At 40.9% G+C, this 16961-nt stretch overlaps 1 protein-coding gene across 10 annotated transcripts in view; it reads right to left on the bottom strand.

Moving 5' to 3' along the window:
• LOC148854983 (DNA ligase 6-like) overlaps nucleotides 1-16961 on the bottom strand; it is a 113069-nt gene that overhangs the window by 20373 nt on the left and 75735 nt on the right. For 5 of the 10 annotated variants that reach the window (XR_016094885.1, XM_088941212.1, XM_088941211.1 and 2 more), the window contains 2 exons: nucleotides 11536-11695; nucleotides 11336-11443 (listed from right to left, as the gene is read on the bottom strand). Coding sequence is in view for 4 of the 10 variants with exons in the window: in XM_088941212.1 (XP_088797338.1) it covers nucleotides 11336-11443; nucleotides 11536-11695 (268 nt within the window). In the remaining 6 variants the exon portion in view is untranslated. Of the gene's footprint in view, nucleotides 1-4256; nucleotides 4340-11310; nucleotides 11444-11535; nucleotides 11696-16961 lie in introns of all 10 variants that reach the window. The other 5 variants (XR_016094886.1, XR_016094890.1, XR_016094888.1 and 2 more) reach the window with 5 other exon arrangements.

Raw genomic sequence — 16961 nt, 5'->3', positions numbered from 1 at the left:
CTCATAGGACAGCAAGCGGGGAGGGTCCCGGCCATAAACGACGTGAAAGGAAGTCATGCCGAGGGAAGAATGGTAGGCTGTGTTGTAACAGTACTCGGCCCAAGGGAGCCAATCCACCCACCGTTGCGGTTGATCGCCGATGAAACAACAGAGGTACATTTCGATGGTGCAGTTGACCACCTCTGTCTGACCGTCGGTCTGCGGCCGGTAAGCTGAAGAGTAGGCCAGGGTGGTGCCGTGCAATCGGAATAACTCCTTCCAGAAGGCACAGGTGAAAACCGGGTCCCTATCGCTGACAATGGATTTTGGTAACCCATGTAAGCGAAAAACATGTGTAAAGAAGGCGAGGGCAACTGAAGTGGCACTGTACGAGTGTGATAGAGGAATGAAGTGGGCGTATTTAGAGAAACGATCGACTACCACGAAGAGAACTGATTTGCCGCCTACCTTGGGTAGTCCTTCAATGAAGTCCATGGAGATGTCGACCCAGATCTGTGACGGAATGGAAAGGGGCTGAAGGAGGCCTGCTGGGTGTAGGTTTTCCCATTTATGCTGTTGGCATGTGGAGCATTTCTGGACAAAATCTCAAATAGAAGTTTTCATACCTCGCCAATGGAAATCAGTCCGGACACGGTGTAGCGTTTTCTGAACGCCTTCATGGGTGGAGTTATGGATACTGGTGATGATGGTGGAAATCAACGGGAAGTCGAACGGAAGATGGACCCGTCCCTTATATAGTACCAACTTGTCTTGAAGCGACCAATTGGGGTCGGCAGTGCCTGACTGTATCTTCTGGACCAAGGGTGACCATTCCGAAGATTGTGGTGCTGCCTTCTTAATGTCGTCAAACAGAGAGATCCGGGGTTGGGAAATGCCACACAGAGTCATCGCGTCTTCATCTCGCCTAGATAAGGCATCAGCTGCGCGATTGGAGGACCCTACCTTGTACTCCACCCGGAAGTCGAACCTGAGCAGTTTGCTAACCCAATGCTGTTGAGGGGAAGTGGTGAGACGTTGCTCTAACAGGTATTTGAGGCTGTAATGATCAGTTTTGACTACGAACGACCGCCCCCACAAATATGGTCTCCAGTGCTAGACGGCTCGGGCGAGGCCGATCAACTCGTGCTCATAGGCTGGAAGCTTCAGATGCCAATTGGCCAGTCGGCGGCTGAAGAAGGCAATTGGGTGCCCTTGTTGCTGTAATACGGCTCCGATACACTAGAGGACAGGGCAGTCCTTAGCGCCAGAAAAGCTTCATCTGCTGTGTCGTCCCAACAGAAGGAATTTTTCTTTAACAAGTTGGTTAACGGTGCTGCCAACAATCCATAGTTCTGAACAAATTTGCGGTAGTAACCTGTTAATCCAAGGAATCCGCGCAAGGCCTTGGCTGATTGAGGTTTGGGCCATTCTGTGATAGCCTGAATCTTGGAACCATCAACTGTCACACCCTGCCCATGGATGACGTGGCCAAGATAAAGAACCTATTGCTCCCTGAAGGAACACTTGGACCTTTTGAGGAATAATTTGTGTTGGCGCAGGAGCTCGAAAACTGATCGCAGATGATGCACATGCTCTACCCATGATTTGCTATAAACGAGGATATCGTCAAAGAAAACTAAAACAAAATTGCACAGATGGGGCTGAAATACCTCGTTCATTAATGACTGAAATGTGGATGGGGCGTTGGAGAGACCGAATGGCATGACCAAAAATTCAAAGTGGCCATGGTGGGTGCGGAAGGCAGTCTTCTTCATGTCACCGGGAGCCATGCAAACCTGAAAATAGCCTGATCTGAGAAGGCAAACAAGCCTCTTGCATCTATGTCCTGCCGAGTAGAGGTCATCACAGTTGAAACATTGACCTCTCGCTCGACGTTCTGCCATTTCTGCTCTGTTCAAACACTTGATGGGAGGAGTGGCCATGTTACTGCCTGTACTTGTCACTGCTCTAGAGGTGGTGGTCGTGTGAGGTTTCAGTTCCCGGCTGGTAGCCGAAGAGGGGGTCGTTGCTGCTGATCTTGGGGGCACCCACAAGTTCGGTGGATGACCCACATTAAAAATTCCGCGGCTGAGCTACAGCTTGCGCTCAAATGCGCGGGCTAAGTTCATGGTTGTGACCAAATTTGGGGGATTCTGCATCTCGACATCCACTCGCAGGGGTTCTGCTAGCCCTGCCGTGAACATATCCACTTGCTGGTCGGGTCGCACAGAGGATGCCCTCGCGAGGAGGGTTTGGAACTGTCGCTGGTATTCAGCAACTGTGCCGGTCTGTTTAAGGCTAATTAGCTCGCCCAGTGGGTTGCTGGTCAGTGGGGGTCCGAACCGAAGAAGGCAATAGGATTTAAACTGGGGCCAATTGAGCCCGGGTTCTTCTTGCTTTAACCGATAAAACCAAAGTTGTGCTTCTTCTGTTAAATGAAATGCGGCTAGGCTTACCTTATCCCGGTCATCTGTCCGTTGATTTCGGAAGAACTGCTCGCAGCGATACAGCCAACCTAGGGGGTCTCCGTTGCCGTTGTACGACGGGAACTCCAGCCTGCTGTACTTGGGGACGGCGGCTGCTCCATGGCTAACGGACTGTTGTTCGCCGAAAGACTTCGGCAAATCTGGTCGGCGATCGTTAGCGGCTGTCCCTCCTTCAGAGTTCCTTTCCCTGCTCGAAAGGAACATCTCCATCAGACGTCGCAGTTCCCTCACTTCGCCTTTGATCTCACGAACTTCGGAGCTGGTCTCCACGAGTTGGTGCTCGAGAAATGCCTATTCTCGGGCCCTCAACAACTTGGTATCAGAGCCTACACTATGCCTTGCAGTTGCAATCGTGCGGCGTAGGTGGTGACGTCGGTATTGTAGTGTTCGACCGGGACTAGGTGGACTAGTGCAAAGCCAGCCTGCGTGGGCGCCAGGACTACAAAAGCGTGGTGGGATGTTACGATCCATTTGTCCCATGTTAGTAGTATGGGATGCTAATGTGAGGTATCCCACATCGATAGAATAGGATGCTGTTGTGGGGTATATATGTGCTTGGGTTCCCTCCCTCTAACAACTAGCTTTTAGGGGTGAGTTCTCCTAAGGCACATAACACCTTTATACTGTTTCACACGCATCTCTGTTGTTTCAGCTTTTTCATTTTGAGATGGCATCACCAAAGGTTGTTCATTTTCAATATTTAGTTCATTTCTTTCCACTAATTTTGTATTTTCTGCCTCACTTTCTTTCGGTGACTGGTTGTGAGGAACATCATTATGGACAAATTCAAACATTAAATCAGAACCATCTAAAAAACCATCTTCACTAGTGTTGCTCTCCCCCTGAAGATGGGAGTTGCTGTAGTACGAAGTTCCTTCAAAGAATGTAACATCCATAGTCACAAACATCCTTTTCAAAACTGGATCAAAGCATTTGTACCCTCTTTGATTAGTGGGATAGCCTACAAAAATACATTTATACCCTTTTGGATCAAGTTTTGAATGTTTAGGATCATGGTTATGAACAAAGGCCACACTTCCAAAAATTTTTAAGGGAATGTTTGTCACTAGCCAAGAGTTTGGAAAACAGTCAATGAAAACCTGTATGGGTGTTTTAAAATCCAAAATTCGTGTAGGCATTCTGTTAATCAAATAAGGGGCTGTTAAAACGGCTTCTCCCCAGAGATACTTAGGAACCTTAGTTTGAAAACTTAGGGCTCTAACAACTTCAAGGAGATGTTTGTTTTTCCTTTCAACCACCCCATTTTGTTGAGGTGTATTATTACACGAACTTTGGTGTACAATTCCTTTCTCAGCAAAAAAATTCCCTAACACATTGTTAAAAAATTTCTTTCCATTACCACTTCGAAAAATTTTAATCTGAGTATGAAATTGTGTTTGAACCATGTTACAGAAATTTTTGAACACAATTTCAGCATCAGATTTCTCTTTTAAAAGACAAACCCAAGTTACCCTAGTATGATCATCAATAAAAGTAATGAACCAACGTTTTCCAGAAAGAGTTGTTACTCTAGAAGGGCCCCAAACATCACTATGAATCATGGTAAATGGTTTTGATTTTTTATATGGTTGAGAATGAAAAACAGAACGATGATGTTTTGCTAATTCACAAGATTCACACTTGAAAACTGAATGATTTTTATTCATGAATAACTTGGGAAATAGATGCTTTAAATATTGAAAGCTAGGATGACCTAATCGATAATGCCATAACAAAACTTCACTGTCACTAGAAACAGAGATAGAGCAAAAACAAGTCTGTCGGTCTTGCCTTCCAAAGGTAGATCCTTTATTAAAGAGGTAGAGACCACCATCCTGTTTAGCACCCCCAATCATCTTCTCCGAGGTTAAATCCTGAAATTCACAACAAGAAGACCAAAAATTAACTCGACAATTATGATCAAGGGTAAGTTTGCTGATTGATAAGAGATTGTATGATAGGTTAGGAACATGCAGAACATCTTTGGGGTTTAGAGAAGGAGAAATAGGTACAGTTCCTTTCCCAGCAACAGTAGCAAAGGAACCATCTGCAATCCTAACCTTTTGATTCCCTGCACAGGGTGTATATGAAGAAAAGAATTGCGAAGTGCCGGTCATATGATCAGTGGCACCTAAATCTAGTATCCAGGAGCCATTAGATTTGGTACAAGCAATGGCTGCAGTGAAGAAATTACCTGACTGAACTAGAGAACAGGATGGGTTAGAGTTTCTTAACGATTGAGATTGAAACATTTTATATAAGTGCTCTATTTGTTCCTTTGTGAAAGGAAGAGACTCTGAGGATGACTGCTGCCCTGGATCCGAGTTGCTTACTTGAAGTGCGCGGACATCTCCCCCTGATTTGTTGTCACTGCTTGATTTTTTCTTCTAACCCACCGGTTTCCCGTGCAGCTTCCAGCAGGTTTCCCGAGTATGCCATGGCTTTCTACAATGATCACACCAAGGCCTCTGCTTTCCTCCTCGTTTATCTCCATCTAAGTCTGCACCTCGGGCCACAAGAGCGGACCCTTCATTCTCAGTTTTTGTTTCACTAACATTCTTTAACATCACTTGTCGCCGTGCTTCTTCTCTACGCACTTCTGAAAAAACCTCTCTTATAGTAGGCAAGGGCTTTCGTCCTAAGATACGTCCCCGAACCTCATCGAGTTCTTTGTTAAAACCAGCCAAGAAGACAAAAACCCGACCTCTTTCTATCTTCTTTTTGTACCGAGCACTGTCACTGGGACATTCCCATCCTTCTTCAAATAAATCCAACTCCTGCCAAACAGCCATCATCCCAATATAATAGGCTGTTACTTCACGTTCACCTTGCTGCATCTTCCACATTTGAGTATTCGGTTCGAATAGTTGTGAATGATTGTCCAAATCTGAATAGGTTTCCCTAACAGCTTCCCACACATTGCGAGTCGTCGGTAGAAACATGAATGGTTTTCCAACCACCAGATCCATAGAGTTGATCAACCAGGCGGTAACCATAGAGTTTACAGAACGCCACTGCCTGTACTTTGGATCATCAGTGGCTGGTGGTTTCACTTTTCCATTCAAGTAGCCTAGTTTCCCTTTGCCGTCAATCACCAACTGCATGGACTAAGACCACTCAAGATAATTTTTTCCATTCAGTTTGTGAATGGTAATTTGAAGGAAATTCTCGGAAAGAGAAATAGCCGCAGGCTGAATACCTCCCTCCGAAGACATCACACCACTGGTAGCATTCGAAGATGCTGAACCTGAGCCAACCATGGCGGCCTTAAAATTCATGATCGAACCCTATGGCTCTGATTCCATGTTGCGAAATATAGAGGGAGAAAAGAGGAAGATTTTCTTTGTTGATGATTCAAAACATATTGAGCATACACCTTAAATAAGAAAAGATAGGAGAGACAAACTCCTGGAATTTCTCTCAATCAGGGATTGACTAAATCTTTCCCTTAATCTTAGGATCTGACTTTCCTAAATTTATTCAAATCTAATCTTTCCTAAATTTATTCAAATCTCAAATCATATCTTTCTTAATTTGCTGCAAATCCTGTCTTTCTTAATTTGCTGACACAAAGCATCTTCCTTACCGTCAGGGCCTTCTTGTAAAACTTCATCGTCCTCTCCTTTTTTCTGTTGATGATTTTTGCCTTCAGAACCCTCATGGACTCCTTCCTTCTCTTCCTCCCATCTCTTTTCTTCCTTGTCGAATTTCTCTGTAAGCGGTAAATTCTTCTTTTTAGGGAAGAACTTTACTTTTCTCCTGATGAATCGGCTCTTCTATGACCTTCTCTATCGATCCCTTCTCATTCGTTACACTTCCTACTTGATCACTTGATCTTTCAGCACCTTCTGTCGTTCCTTGCATCAACCTCGAACTACCAAAGTTAGTAGTTTTGTAACCACTAATTTTAAAAGAAGAAGACTCACCGAGATTATCTGGCAAGTTGCTAAAAGGCCTCTGAAATCCACCTAGTTTGGAGTACTCGCCCCTGAAACCTGATCCGCTCTCTTTACCTATTTTATCATAGACCCTATTCAATTCAAGCGGGGTACCCAAATTTAATGAGACCACACTCTTTTGTTTCTTGAGCTTATTTTCCTCTTTTTCAAAATCATTTATAGATTATATCCTTTAAAAAGAATATTTTTTCAACTTTATTAAAGTAAAAGTGAGACTAGTGAACCTTGCATTTACATCTCTCAAGATCTAAGGAATGAAAAGAAATCCATCTGGCCACACCCTTCCTTTTTGTATTTTTAGGAGGGACTTTAGAAATTGATTTTAGCGGTCCATTTACAGCTGCCAATGGCACTAAGATGATGTAGAGATCCAGGACATGACAAGAAGTCGATAGCATTAGGATGATGTAGAGCTCTAGAAAATGTAAAGAAAAGATAACGATGGAGAAGCCAAATGGCCAAAAAAAGGACTTTTATGTATTATTAACATTTTTAGGACAGAAAGGGCACTCTGTCATTTTATTTTATTGGTTACGGTCATGATCATTAGGAATCACTTGTCAAGTTATTAACTGATGTTTCAAGTTCCATAATCATTGCTTTAGAAGATAGGAAATTATTAGTGGTTTCTTTTTTATTATTTTTTTTGGTGCAAGGAAAATTTTACAAGTATTGTGAACAGTATTCTGCAGATTACAAATAGTCTCTTTGATTTAAGCTTTGGAATAATGAAGGTTATTGATATTTCATTGTTATCAGATGCTTGGGGAGTGAATTCCATTGAATTCAAAGTGATTCTAATAGTTCTTCTGATGTGTCAAAACTATGAGGTAATCATTGAAGACATTCTAGTAGATAGATCTATAATGTATTGTATTAAGTATCACTATAAACCTTGTACAATGAGATTCTGCACATTAGATCACAGGGTGAAAACAAAAAGTATATATTTTGAATGGTTAAAAACTACAAAATGGGATTCCCAATCAAATGTTTGCTCTTAATTTAACCCTAAACCCTAACCCTCGAGAAACTTCCTCTAGAATAAGCCTATTTTAGTATTCAAGTCAAATCATCAAAGAAACCCTAATTAAGATAGCCCCTTCCATAACCTTCCTTGTTTACTCATTTTATGCTGTTTTGCAAAATTTAATACATGTCTGGTGTCTCTACTTCTCTTAATTTTCTCTCTTTTCTATTTTTTATGATCAAGGTACAAATTTATTAAAATGAAAAAAGATAAACTTTATCTTTCTAACAACTTTATAGAACCTAACCACTCTTTCCATTTTTACACACATTCTGCTCTTGTTTGAGTCTCTTAGTCCTATGGGTCCATAATGCAAATAAGACTTCTAAGAAGGTTCCATCATTGATTCTGAACACCCCACCTATGGCAGAATTTCCAGGGCTCCCCAAGCTACAGTCATCGAAGTTGAGTTTGATAAAGCTAGGGTTAGTGGTCTCTATACCATTGTGGCTATAGGTCTAGCTGATGATGAATTTGCCACATTTTTCCATCCTACAATCCATAGAAAAGGCAGCAAATACATCTAGAGCTCCCATCCAACAAACCACTTTCACAGAGCCTCCCTAAACCAGACTAGTCATCCTCCCAGAATCTAATGCTGGACCAATTCTCCGCTCTCCATGAATAGTGAGGAACCATTAAAGAATTGAAACCCATTATCCCTTTCCACACACATACTCCATAAGAGTGTCTTACTTCCTTTGAATCCCACCCAAAATTCACAACCCCATATTTCCTAGCCACTGCTTTCCTCCATAAAGCCTCACTCTCTCTACCAAACCTCCACACTACTCTCCCAACAAGGCTTTGTTAAAGACCCCCACCCTTTGCACCCCAAGACTCCCTTCTTTTTTACCCTTGTACACCACCTCCCACTTAACTAAATGTACTTTCTTTCTTTCAGCCCTCACACTCCACAAAAACTCCCCTTGGATTCTCTCTATCTCCCCCAACACTGTCTTCGGAACCTTTAATAAAGATAGGTAATAAGTCAGCAAGTTAGAAAGGACACTCTTTATCAATGTAATTTTCCCAGCAAAAGAAAGGAACTTTCCTTTCCAACCGGCCAACCTTTGGTCAATTCTGTCTAGCACAGGTTGCTAGGTAGAAATAGCAGAAGCCTTAGCCCCAATTGGAAGCCCCAAGTAAGAGAAAGAAAAGTTACCAACCAAACAGCCCAAGGCTCCTGCACACTCCTCAAGGACAGAATTTTGGATCTCTAACTCCAATCATGGTACTCTTTCCCAGGTTAATCTTGAGACCAGACAGCATCTGAAAGCAGTTCAGAATGCTTCTAAGAAAACAAGCCTACTCCACATCCGCCCCCAAAAAGATTGAAGTATCATCAACATATTGCAAATGTGAAATGATTAAGCCCTCCCTTCCGATCTTAAACCCATAAATTAAAACTTCTTCACACCCCTTAATGATCAGTTTACTTAACACTTCTACCACCAAAACCAAAAGTAATGGGAAATAGGATCCCATTGAAGAACTGAAAAAATCTGTTGACACTCCATTTACAACAAAAGAAAAGGATGCTGATGAAATGCAAGCAAAGGTCCAGCTTCTCCATCTTTGAGTCAACACATTCACTAGCAATCCTCCAAGAATCCCCACTCCACATGATCATACGCCTTTTCAAGGTCAATCTTACAAATTACCCCTACCTCCTCATTTCTGATCTTTGAGTCAACACATTCACTAGCAATCAGAACCCCGCCCAGGATCTGTCTTCCCTGCACAAACACCATTTGGGTGGGCCCCACACAGCATGTAACACCATCTTTAACCTCCCATCCAGCACCTTTGCCAGAATTTTACATGGGCTGCAAATCAAGCTGATAGGTCTGAAATCTTGGACTCGAACAGCCACAACTACTTTTGGTATGAATGAGATAAATGTTGCATTTGCTGATTTTTCTAGCTTTCTCTCCCCCCAAAACTCCCTAAACATCAGCATTAGGTCCTCCTTAATGATGGTCCAGCACATTTTATAGAAGCCAACGTTGAAACCATCCGGCCCCAGAGCTTTGTCTCCTTTCATCCTCTTAATTGCAGCCCAAACCTCTCCCTCCTCAAACTCTCTCTCCAACCACTCCCTCACTCCCTCTTCCAACTGCCCAAACTCCACATCCCCTAGGTGGCATTTTCTACTTGGCAAGGCTTTGTACAACTTCTCATAGAATTCCTTATCTCTTCAGCAATCTCCTGTTGGTCATCAATCTATCTATCCTCCCCTTTCAATCTCAAAATTGTATTCCGTTTTCTTCTCCCCCTTACCATAGCTTGGAAAAAATAAGTATTCTTGTCTCCTTCTCTAAGCCACTGAACTCTTTCTATTTCCATGAAATTTCCTCATAAAGAATTAGTTTTTCTAAATCTGCTTTTAGCCTCTCCCTCTCCATCCTCCCTGCATGAAATAGATTGTCATCCTCTTTCAATCTATCCAGCCTAGCCATTCTGTCTAAGATCTCCTTTCTTTTCTCAACATTCCCGAAAACTTGAGAGCTTCATTTCTTTAAATCCTTCTTTAAAAGTTTTAACTTCTTCATTAGTTTGAAACCTGCTGAACCTTCCACCTGATAAAGATTCCATTGCTGCTCCATGAATTCCAGAAAACTTTGATGGCCCATCCACATGCCCTCAAATCTGAAAGGGTTTAGGACCTTTCAACCTTACGAACTCCGTCAGCAGGATCGGTTTATGATGTGAAAAAGAAAAGGCAATTGTTTCTTGAATCAAATTCTCAAAAATGATATCCCTCTCCTAGTTGCACATAAACCTATCCAATCTCCTCAAAATAGGGGGATCTTGTATGTTTGACCATGTAAAAATGGAACCCACCAAACCTGGTTGCACAGCAAACCACTTTCACCATTATCTTTTCAACAAGTGCTTCCTTTACCTAACCGCTTTCTAGAATTCTTATTTCTGCAGGCTTGGATTTACTTGTTTAGCCTAAAGAGCCTTAAACGATCATTCTATTCACCAATCCCTTCCTAAACCCTACCTCCCTACCTTCTCACATAATGTTGTTATCAGAGTACCCCATCTGACAACTCCCAAGCCCTTCTTACCCCTCAACAATTGGTATTAGAGTGTTGCATCAATTGGAACTTGGTCATGATTACAGTTCAGGTTAACCATAAACCTGGCATTACTTCAAAAAGCATTGACTTGGTCAGTGACCCACCAATCTGGATGGTTGAACTGTTGACCCTCTTGAAATGGTCAGTAGGTCATGGGTTGCAAAGTACAATATATGTTTTTTTTTTCATTTATAAGTTTCAATTTTTTCAATAACACCTATTTCTATGTACATGGTGGCATCCATAAAATAATGTATTTATGAATGTATTATTTTCTGCACATATAATTATATACATAAAGGTGTTGTTATTAAAAAGTTAAACACACACACATATGTAATGTATGTATGTATATGTATATGTATGCATGTTAATATTATATGCAAACTTTGCACTTGGTGGTTCAGATCGGGTTTTGTTTTCTTTTTCTATTATATATATATATTTTTTATTATTTCAGGTAGCTTTTCATGGTCTATGGGATGTAAGGTGCCTAATCCCAGTATTGAACTGCTGACCCACCACCTGGAAGGAAAAACGGCCAGCCCCCGGGTCAATTTTTAAAACACTGGATCATAGTCCAGTAGAAATGTATAAAATATTAGAGATTCCAAAGAAATGTTACAGCATATAGCTACAAATAGATGCAACTAAATATAATATTAATACGACTTTGTTAGTGTTTAAGATCTCAAGCATTAACCTATTCATTACTTTATGATTCATAAGCTGAAGTACAAGCCACAAAAAATACATAAACAAACCTTACAAGAGAATGATACTGCACACCTTTATGCTATCCACTGTAATCAAGGAATTTTTACTCCCTCTCCCTCGAGAAGATAGTTCTTGGAAGGACATAAGCTTACATCCATTCTTCCTATCAACTGCAACTACCTGAGAATGGAAGACCTACCAATCAGAAAAAAGAGACACGTTTTTGAATAATCATATTCTGAACTTATCAACATATCGAAAGAAGGTTTTACCTCTGCATCTAGTACAAATGTTACTGCCACAGGTTTACATGATTCACTGATTATATGCACCAAATCTGGAAATCTTGATGTTGTTTCATCCCCATTCCGTGAAAAGATCCGTACAGATCCATCAGCTAATCTGTGAATTTGGGCACGCTGACCATCATACCTGAAATCTGCTAATTAGTGTTCATGAAAAGAAGGAAAAAGAAATGACATCACGATAGTATGATAAGGAGGTTTTTGCATGAATACTAATAACACAATAAAAAACAGCAAGGGCACTGAACCATCTCTTTGGTTATCATCCCATAATACATTCTTGCACCTTTACCCAAAGCCATTCAATATAGTGAACTGTTTCTGCACCAGAGACCCTTCCAAAAGTGCATCAGTTGCTGTTCCAACTTTATAAAAGAGAAAACTATCAAATTCCATAGACTGATAAAAAATTCTAGGGAAATCATCTAAAACCTCTCCTTACTTTAATGACAATGTCTAAAACTTCCTCCAACTTTTAGATACCACCAAGGGACCTCTTGTCAGAGATGTTCCATTAAAAGGCAAACAAAATAGCAAAATTACTATCTTTCAGTTGATCCATACACTCACTTGCAGCCTACTAGGACTTTACCCTTGGGAAGAGGAACAATCTCCCAGGTGTTGTTCTTTATGAGGGCCTCCATCTCTTGGTTCATAACATCCATCAACTGGGGGGACTGCACTGCATCTGAAACATTACGAGGAATAGAAACAGAGAGATAGCAGAAATATAGGCATAATAGGAAGGTCAAAGAGCATCATAAGAAACAAAGTTAGTGATGGGGTAGGCAGTGCATTTTCTTTTTCCTTTTCAAACTACAATGGGAAGGTCAAGGTCAGATTGTGAGATATCAGGCTCAATAACAATACGAACAGGAAGTTCAGGGTTCCTTTCAGAATTACCTGGAGGTAGGTGATTAGATTGTTGTGGACATTCAGCCTCAGGAGTAATTTGTGCCTTATGAACCACTACTGGCAGGATCGTTGCTAAGGAACAGAATTTTGTTACTACAAGTGGGAAGGGAGGAAAATGGACCCGAAATGTCCACAAAGGCAGGAACGAGAAAACAAAAGGAGTCCAATCTTCACTGATAGTTTGACACTCTCCCCTCAATGAGAAGGATCAGTGGGCTGGAAATACGGAGTGGACTGAAGGAATGTAACATCCCTAGATACATACTTTCGGCCAGAGTGGATATCAAAGCACTTGTATCCCTTTTGGAACTGGAGAGTAGCCCAGAAAAATGCACTTGATAGATTTAGGATCAAGTCTGAGATAAGGACTCATGTTATGAACAAAGCAACTACAGCCAAAGATTCTGAGTAGTGGAAAGAAAATAAGATCTTTAGGGAAAAGAAGTTGATGAGGAGCTTGAAGGCAAAGGATCCGTGAAGGAAGTTTGTTAATGAGATACACTGTTTCCTCAATTGCATCTCCCTAGAAGTGGGTTGGCACATGCATCTAGAAGAGTAGGCTTCTAACTAATTCAACATGTTTGTTTTTTCTCTCTACTACACTATTTTGCTACAAAGTATGGGAACATGAGCTCTGACGAATTGCCTCCTCTTCTTCAAGGGTGAGTTGAAGATACTTTTCAAAATACTCCTTAGCATTGTCTAACCTTATTATCTTGATGTTTTTCTCAAATTGTGTTTCCACCATTTTAAAGAAGTTTTGAACAATGGAAGGAACTTCATCTCTGCTGTTCACCAAGTATAGCTAAGTATATCTAGAGTAATCATCAATGAACAATATAACATTAGTGTGCATCAAGCTGAAAGCAACATCACTCTTTCTATTACTTGTAGGACGTGAACTTCACATTGCATGCTCAAACTAGACAGACTGATACAAGTCTGGAAACAAAAACTTAATCCACTTAAAAAGACACATGACCAAGGCAACAATGCCACAACTTCAAAAGACTCAGATTTTCTTTTGGACAAGACTTGGTCTGGCACAATAATCCTTGCTTAGAGACTTGACTGGAAAGGTAAAATCCACCAGCTTCATGTCTAGTTCCAATAATCCTCACCGTTTTCAGGTTCTGAAAAACACAATGAGAAGGGAAAAGGTCATTGAACAATTATGAGATTTGGTAAGAGAGTTAACAGATAAAAGGTTTTTGTACAACTAAGGAACATGAAGAACATAGCTCAGGGAAAGATCATGAGTAAGCTTGACTTCACCTAGACCATAAATTGGAGCCTGAGATCCATCGACTACAGTGACTTTGCCTTCCTCTGCGCCTTGGGGCCAATGTATAATAGGTGAAGTGGGAAGGCATACCAATCATATGTGCACTAGCTCTAGATCCCACAATCCAATAGCTAGCAAAAGAAGATTGACAAGCAAATGCACTACTTGTTTTCGCAAAAGCATTGGAAAGAGGTAGAGGACCCAAACCTCTCAAGCTGAGTCAGTAGGATCTTGAGCTTCTCCATCACATTAGAGGGATCATTTGTAGGAACTTATACACTAGGAAGAGGACAATCAACTCCGACAATAGCAAGATACACAATTCCCTTCTTTGTTGTTCTAAATTTTTCAGTCTTCAAATGTGTAATTAGTTTCCAACACCTGTCCTTGGTGTGTTTTGGCTTAACATACCACTTCATTAGGCTTTTCATTAACACCCTGTCTGTTTACACTCTACTTGGGTTTGGAAGACATGTAAGCAGAATGGTTCACTATTTAAGTTTGCATCATGGAAACCCTTCTACTCTCATCTCTTTGTACCATGGAGTATGCAGGAGCAAGAGAAAGCGTCTCCACACACAAGATATGCTGTCCGGTAAAATCATACTTAGCATTCAACCCTGCCAAGAAATCAAACACTCAGTTCTTCTCAATGTACTTCCTATATTGTTCACCATCCTCAAGATTCTTCCATTCCAAGGCCTTCGGGTGGTCCATTTCTTTCCAATAGAGACTGCTAAGAAGAGAAGTACATGGCAACAACCCTCTCCCACTAACACATATTGCAGGCTTCTCTTTGAAGTTGGTAGATTCAAGCTATATTTTTTGCCTGGGAGTATGTGGGTGTAACACCATCCCAAATATCCTTGGCAATGGAGAGGAACATGTAGTTACGGGCAAATATGATGTTGCATCAAACACACCAGCCATGATATAACCAAAGAGTCATAATATTCCCAGTTGGCAAACATGGGGTTATCAGGTTTCGACTTCTCCTCCTTACCAGTAATGAATACCAACTCACCCTTACCTCTGATAGTAAGCTTCGCTGATTGAGACCACTTTAAGAAGTTGGTTCCATCAATTTTCACTGTGGTTATCATATCACTGGAGACATCGTCATTGCCCAGGAGCACTCCAGAAATAATTTGCACTTCTTAGGCAATTCCATTTGACTTGGATAGGTTTCTCGACAGCTCTACAACACTACAAAAACCAACCGACACATACTAAACCCACCAAAACAAGGCAAGACTCAGTTGGAGTCCAATAGGAGGCCCAAAACTGAATTGGCAACAACACATGAGGAGAATAAAATCTTCCAAAAAATACCTAGGACTTGGAAAAATGTGGAACCACTTCCCATAGTTCCAGAAGATTTAAACAGCCCAAGAACAATAGGTTTCAAGCAAGTACCAGCCTCAAATGGAAGTGAAAAAAATCCAAACATTGAAGCAGTGTTTTTATGTAACTTATGATTGTAAAATCTAGGAAAAATTATAGAAGCATCATATAAAGATGAGAACCATACCAAAACATCCCTAAAATCAGGGCACACCAAATTGAACCAGTTTCAAGAGTTCCATCAATACCTATATGGACTACTGACGTCATCTGGCAGCAATCTAATATCAGTAGGTCTTCCTGAGTTCAGGAGTTTGCGAAAAACTCTCTTCCAAGATTCCTTCCTGCTCTAATACCAAGTTGCAAGAGTGTGGGAGGAAGAGAAGAAGAGAAAAGAGGAAGACAAGAGAAGAGGAAGAAGAGGGTGTATCTCTCTATTCTCATCCATAAGTTCCTTTTAGATCGAGGAAAATTACATTTATGCCCCTACATGGGTGCCCAAATACAAATAAGAAAGAAAGACAATAATGCCCCTATTCCAAATACGTATTCTCAATGGTTACAATAAGCCTTCTGCAATTTATAGACCTTGATTGTAGGGTTACCATGATTTTTCTTCAAAAAATTTTCCTGATGTTAGAGTGAGCCGAATAAAGGTAGTATAGTCAACTTGTCTTTGTTAAGTTGTATGCTTATGTGGCAGTTTTATTAGAGACACTCTGCCCCACACTTAAGTAAGGGCAGTTTAGTCTTTGTACAAGTAATTAGAGACTAATTACTATTAAGGGGTCGACTGATAGGGTTAACCCATCAGATTCGACAGTCCCTTCATTTTCCTTCTTCTTCTCTTCTTCTTCTTCTTCTTCTTCTTCTTCTTCTTCCTCTTGCTGGTTCGGGTTACTGTAGCAGCAGTCGAAACACCTGACACTGTTTTAGGTATGCCTTTGCTTTTTACTGTACTATTGTTTTAGGTATTTTGTGTTATCAATAACATAACTAATTTATTAAAGAAAGATGATACAAGTATAGGTGTAGGGAGAGGTAAGCTCTCTTAGCTCTCCCTATAAAGAATAACAGTACAACATAGCCCAAAACATTTGATCCCTTCCCACCCCTTGCTTGGAAAGTGCATTTGCAAAGGAGTTAGCACATCTTTTGACCCATTACAGTCTCACTTCCATACCTTGAGTCATCCACTTAAATTTTCTTCTTTCATTAATGTAGCTCTACATGCCATCATCCTCCTTCTCTAGCCAACCAATTACCAATTTTGAATCTCCTTCAATGATCAACATGCTAATATTTTGCTCCTTAACCCTTTTTGCACACTAAAAAACAGCCAAAATTTTAGATTGAAGTGACTCCCCTACTCCAATTGGGCTTGAAAACAAAGCAATAAATTTACCTTCCTCATTCCTAAATACTCCCCCAATACCTGAAGGACCGAAGTTTCCTTTAGTACTACCATCAAAGTTCAACTTAGCGAAACCGAAATTTGGAGTCTACATTGGAGAGAACACAACTTTACTAGGAGCTGAAGATGCCACTCCCTTCCAATTATTCAGAAATACCATTGTAGAAATATCATCAAATAAATCCAAAGAATTCTCCCAATGAATTCTTTCCTCCCATATCATCAGAAATACCGAAGTTTCCTTTCCTCCCATATTGTCCAACAAATTGCAAACTCTAGTGCATCTCCACAACACTCTTCCCCTCTTCTTTGTCCAGCTACTAACAGAAGAGTCAAATAGGCTTTGTACATTTGGTGGAGTCCAAACCAAACAAAAAGAAAAACCAATCCCAAATAGATAAAACAAAAGGGTAGGAAATTAATAAGTAATAGCAA

Source organism: Nelumbo lutea, chromosome 4, assembly GCF_056320005.1.
Source record: "Nelumbo lutea isolate HS-2025 chromosome 4, American lotus-T2T, whole genome shotgun sequence".
NCBI lineage: Eukaryota > Viridiplantae > Streptophyta > Magnoliopsida > Proteales > Nelumbonaceae > Nelumbo > Nelumbo lutea.
This window is presented reverse-complemented; position numbering and strand designations above follow the sequence as displayed.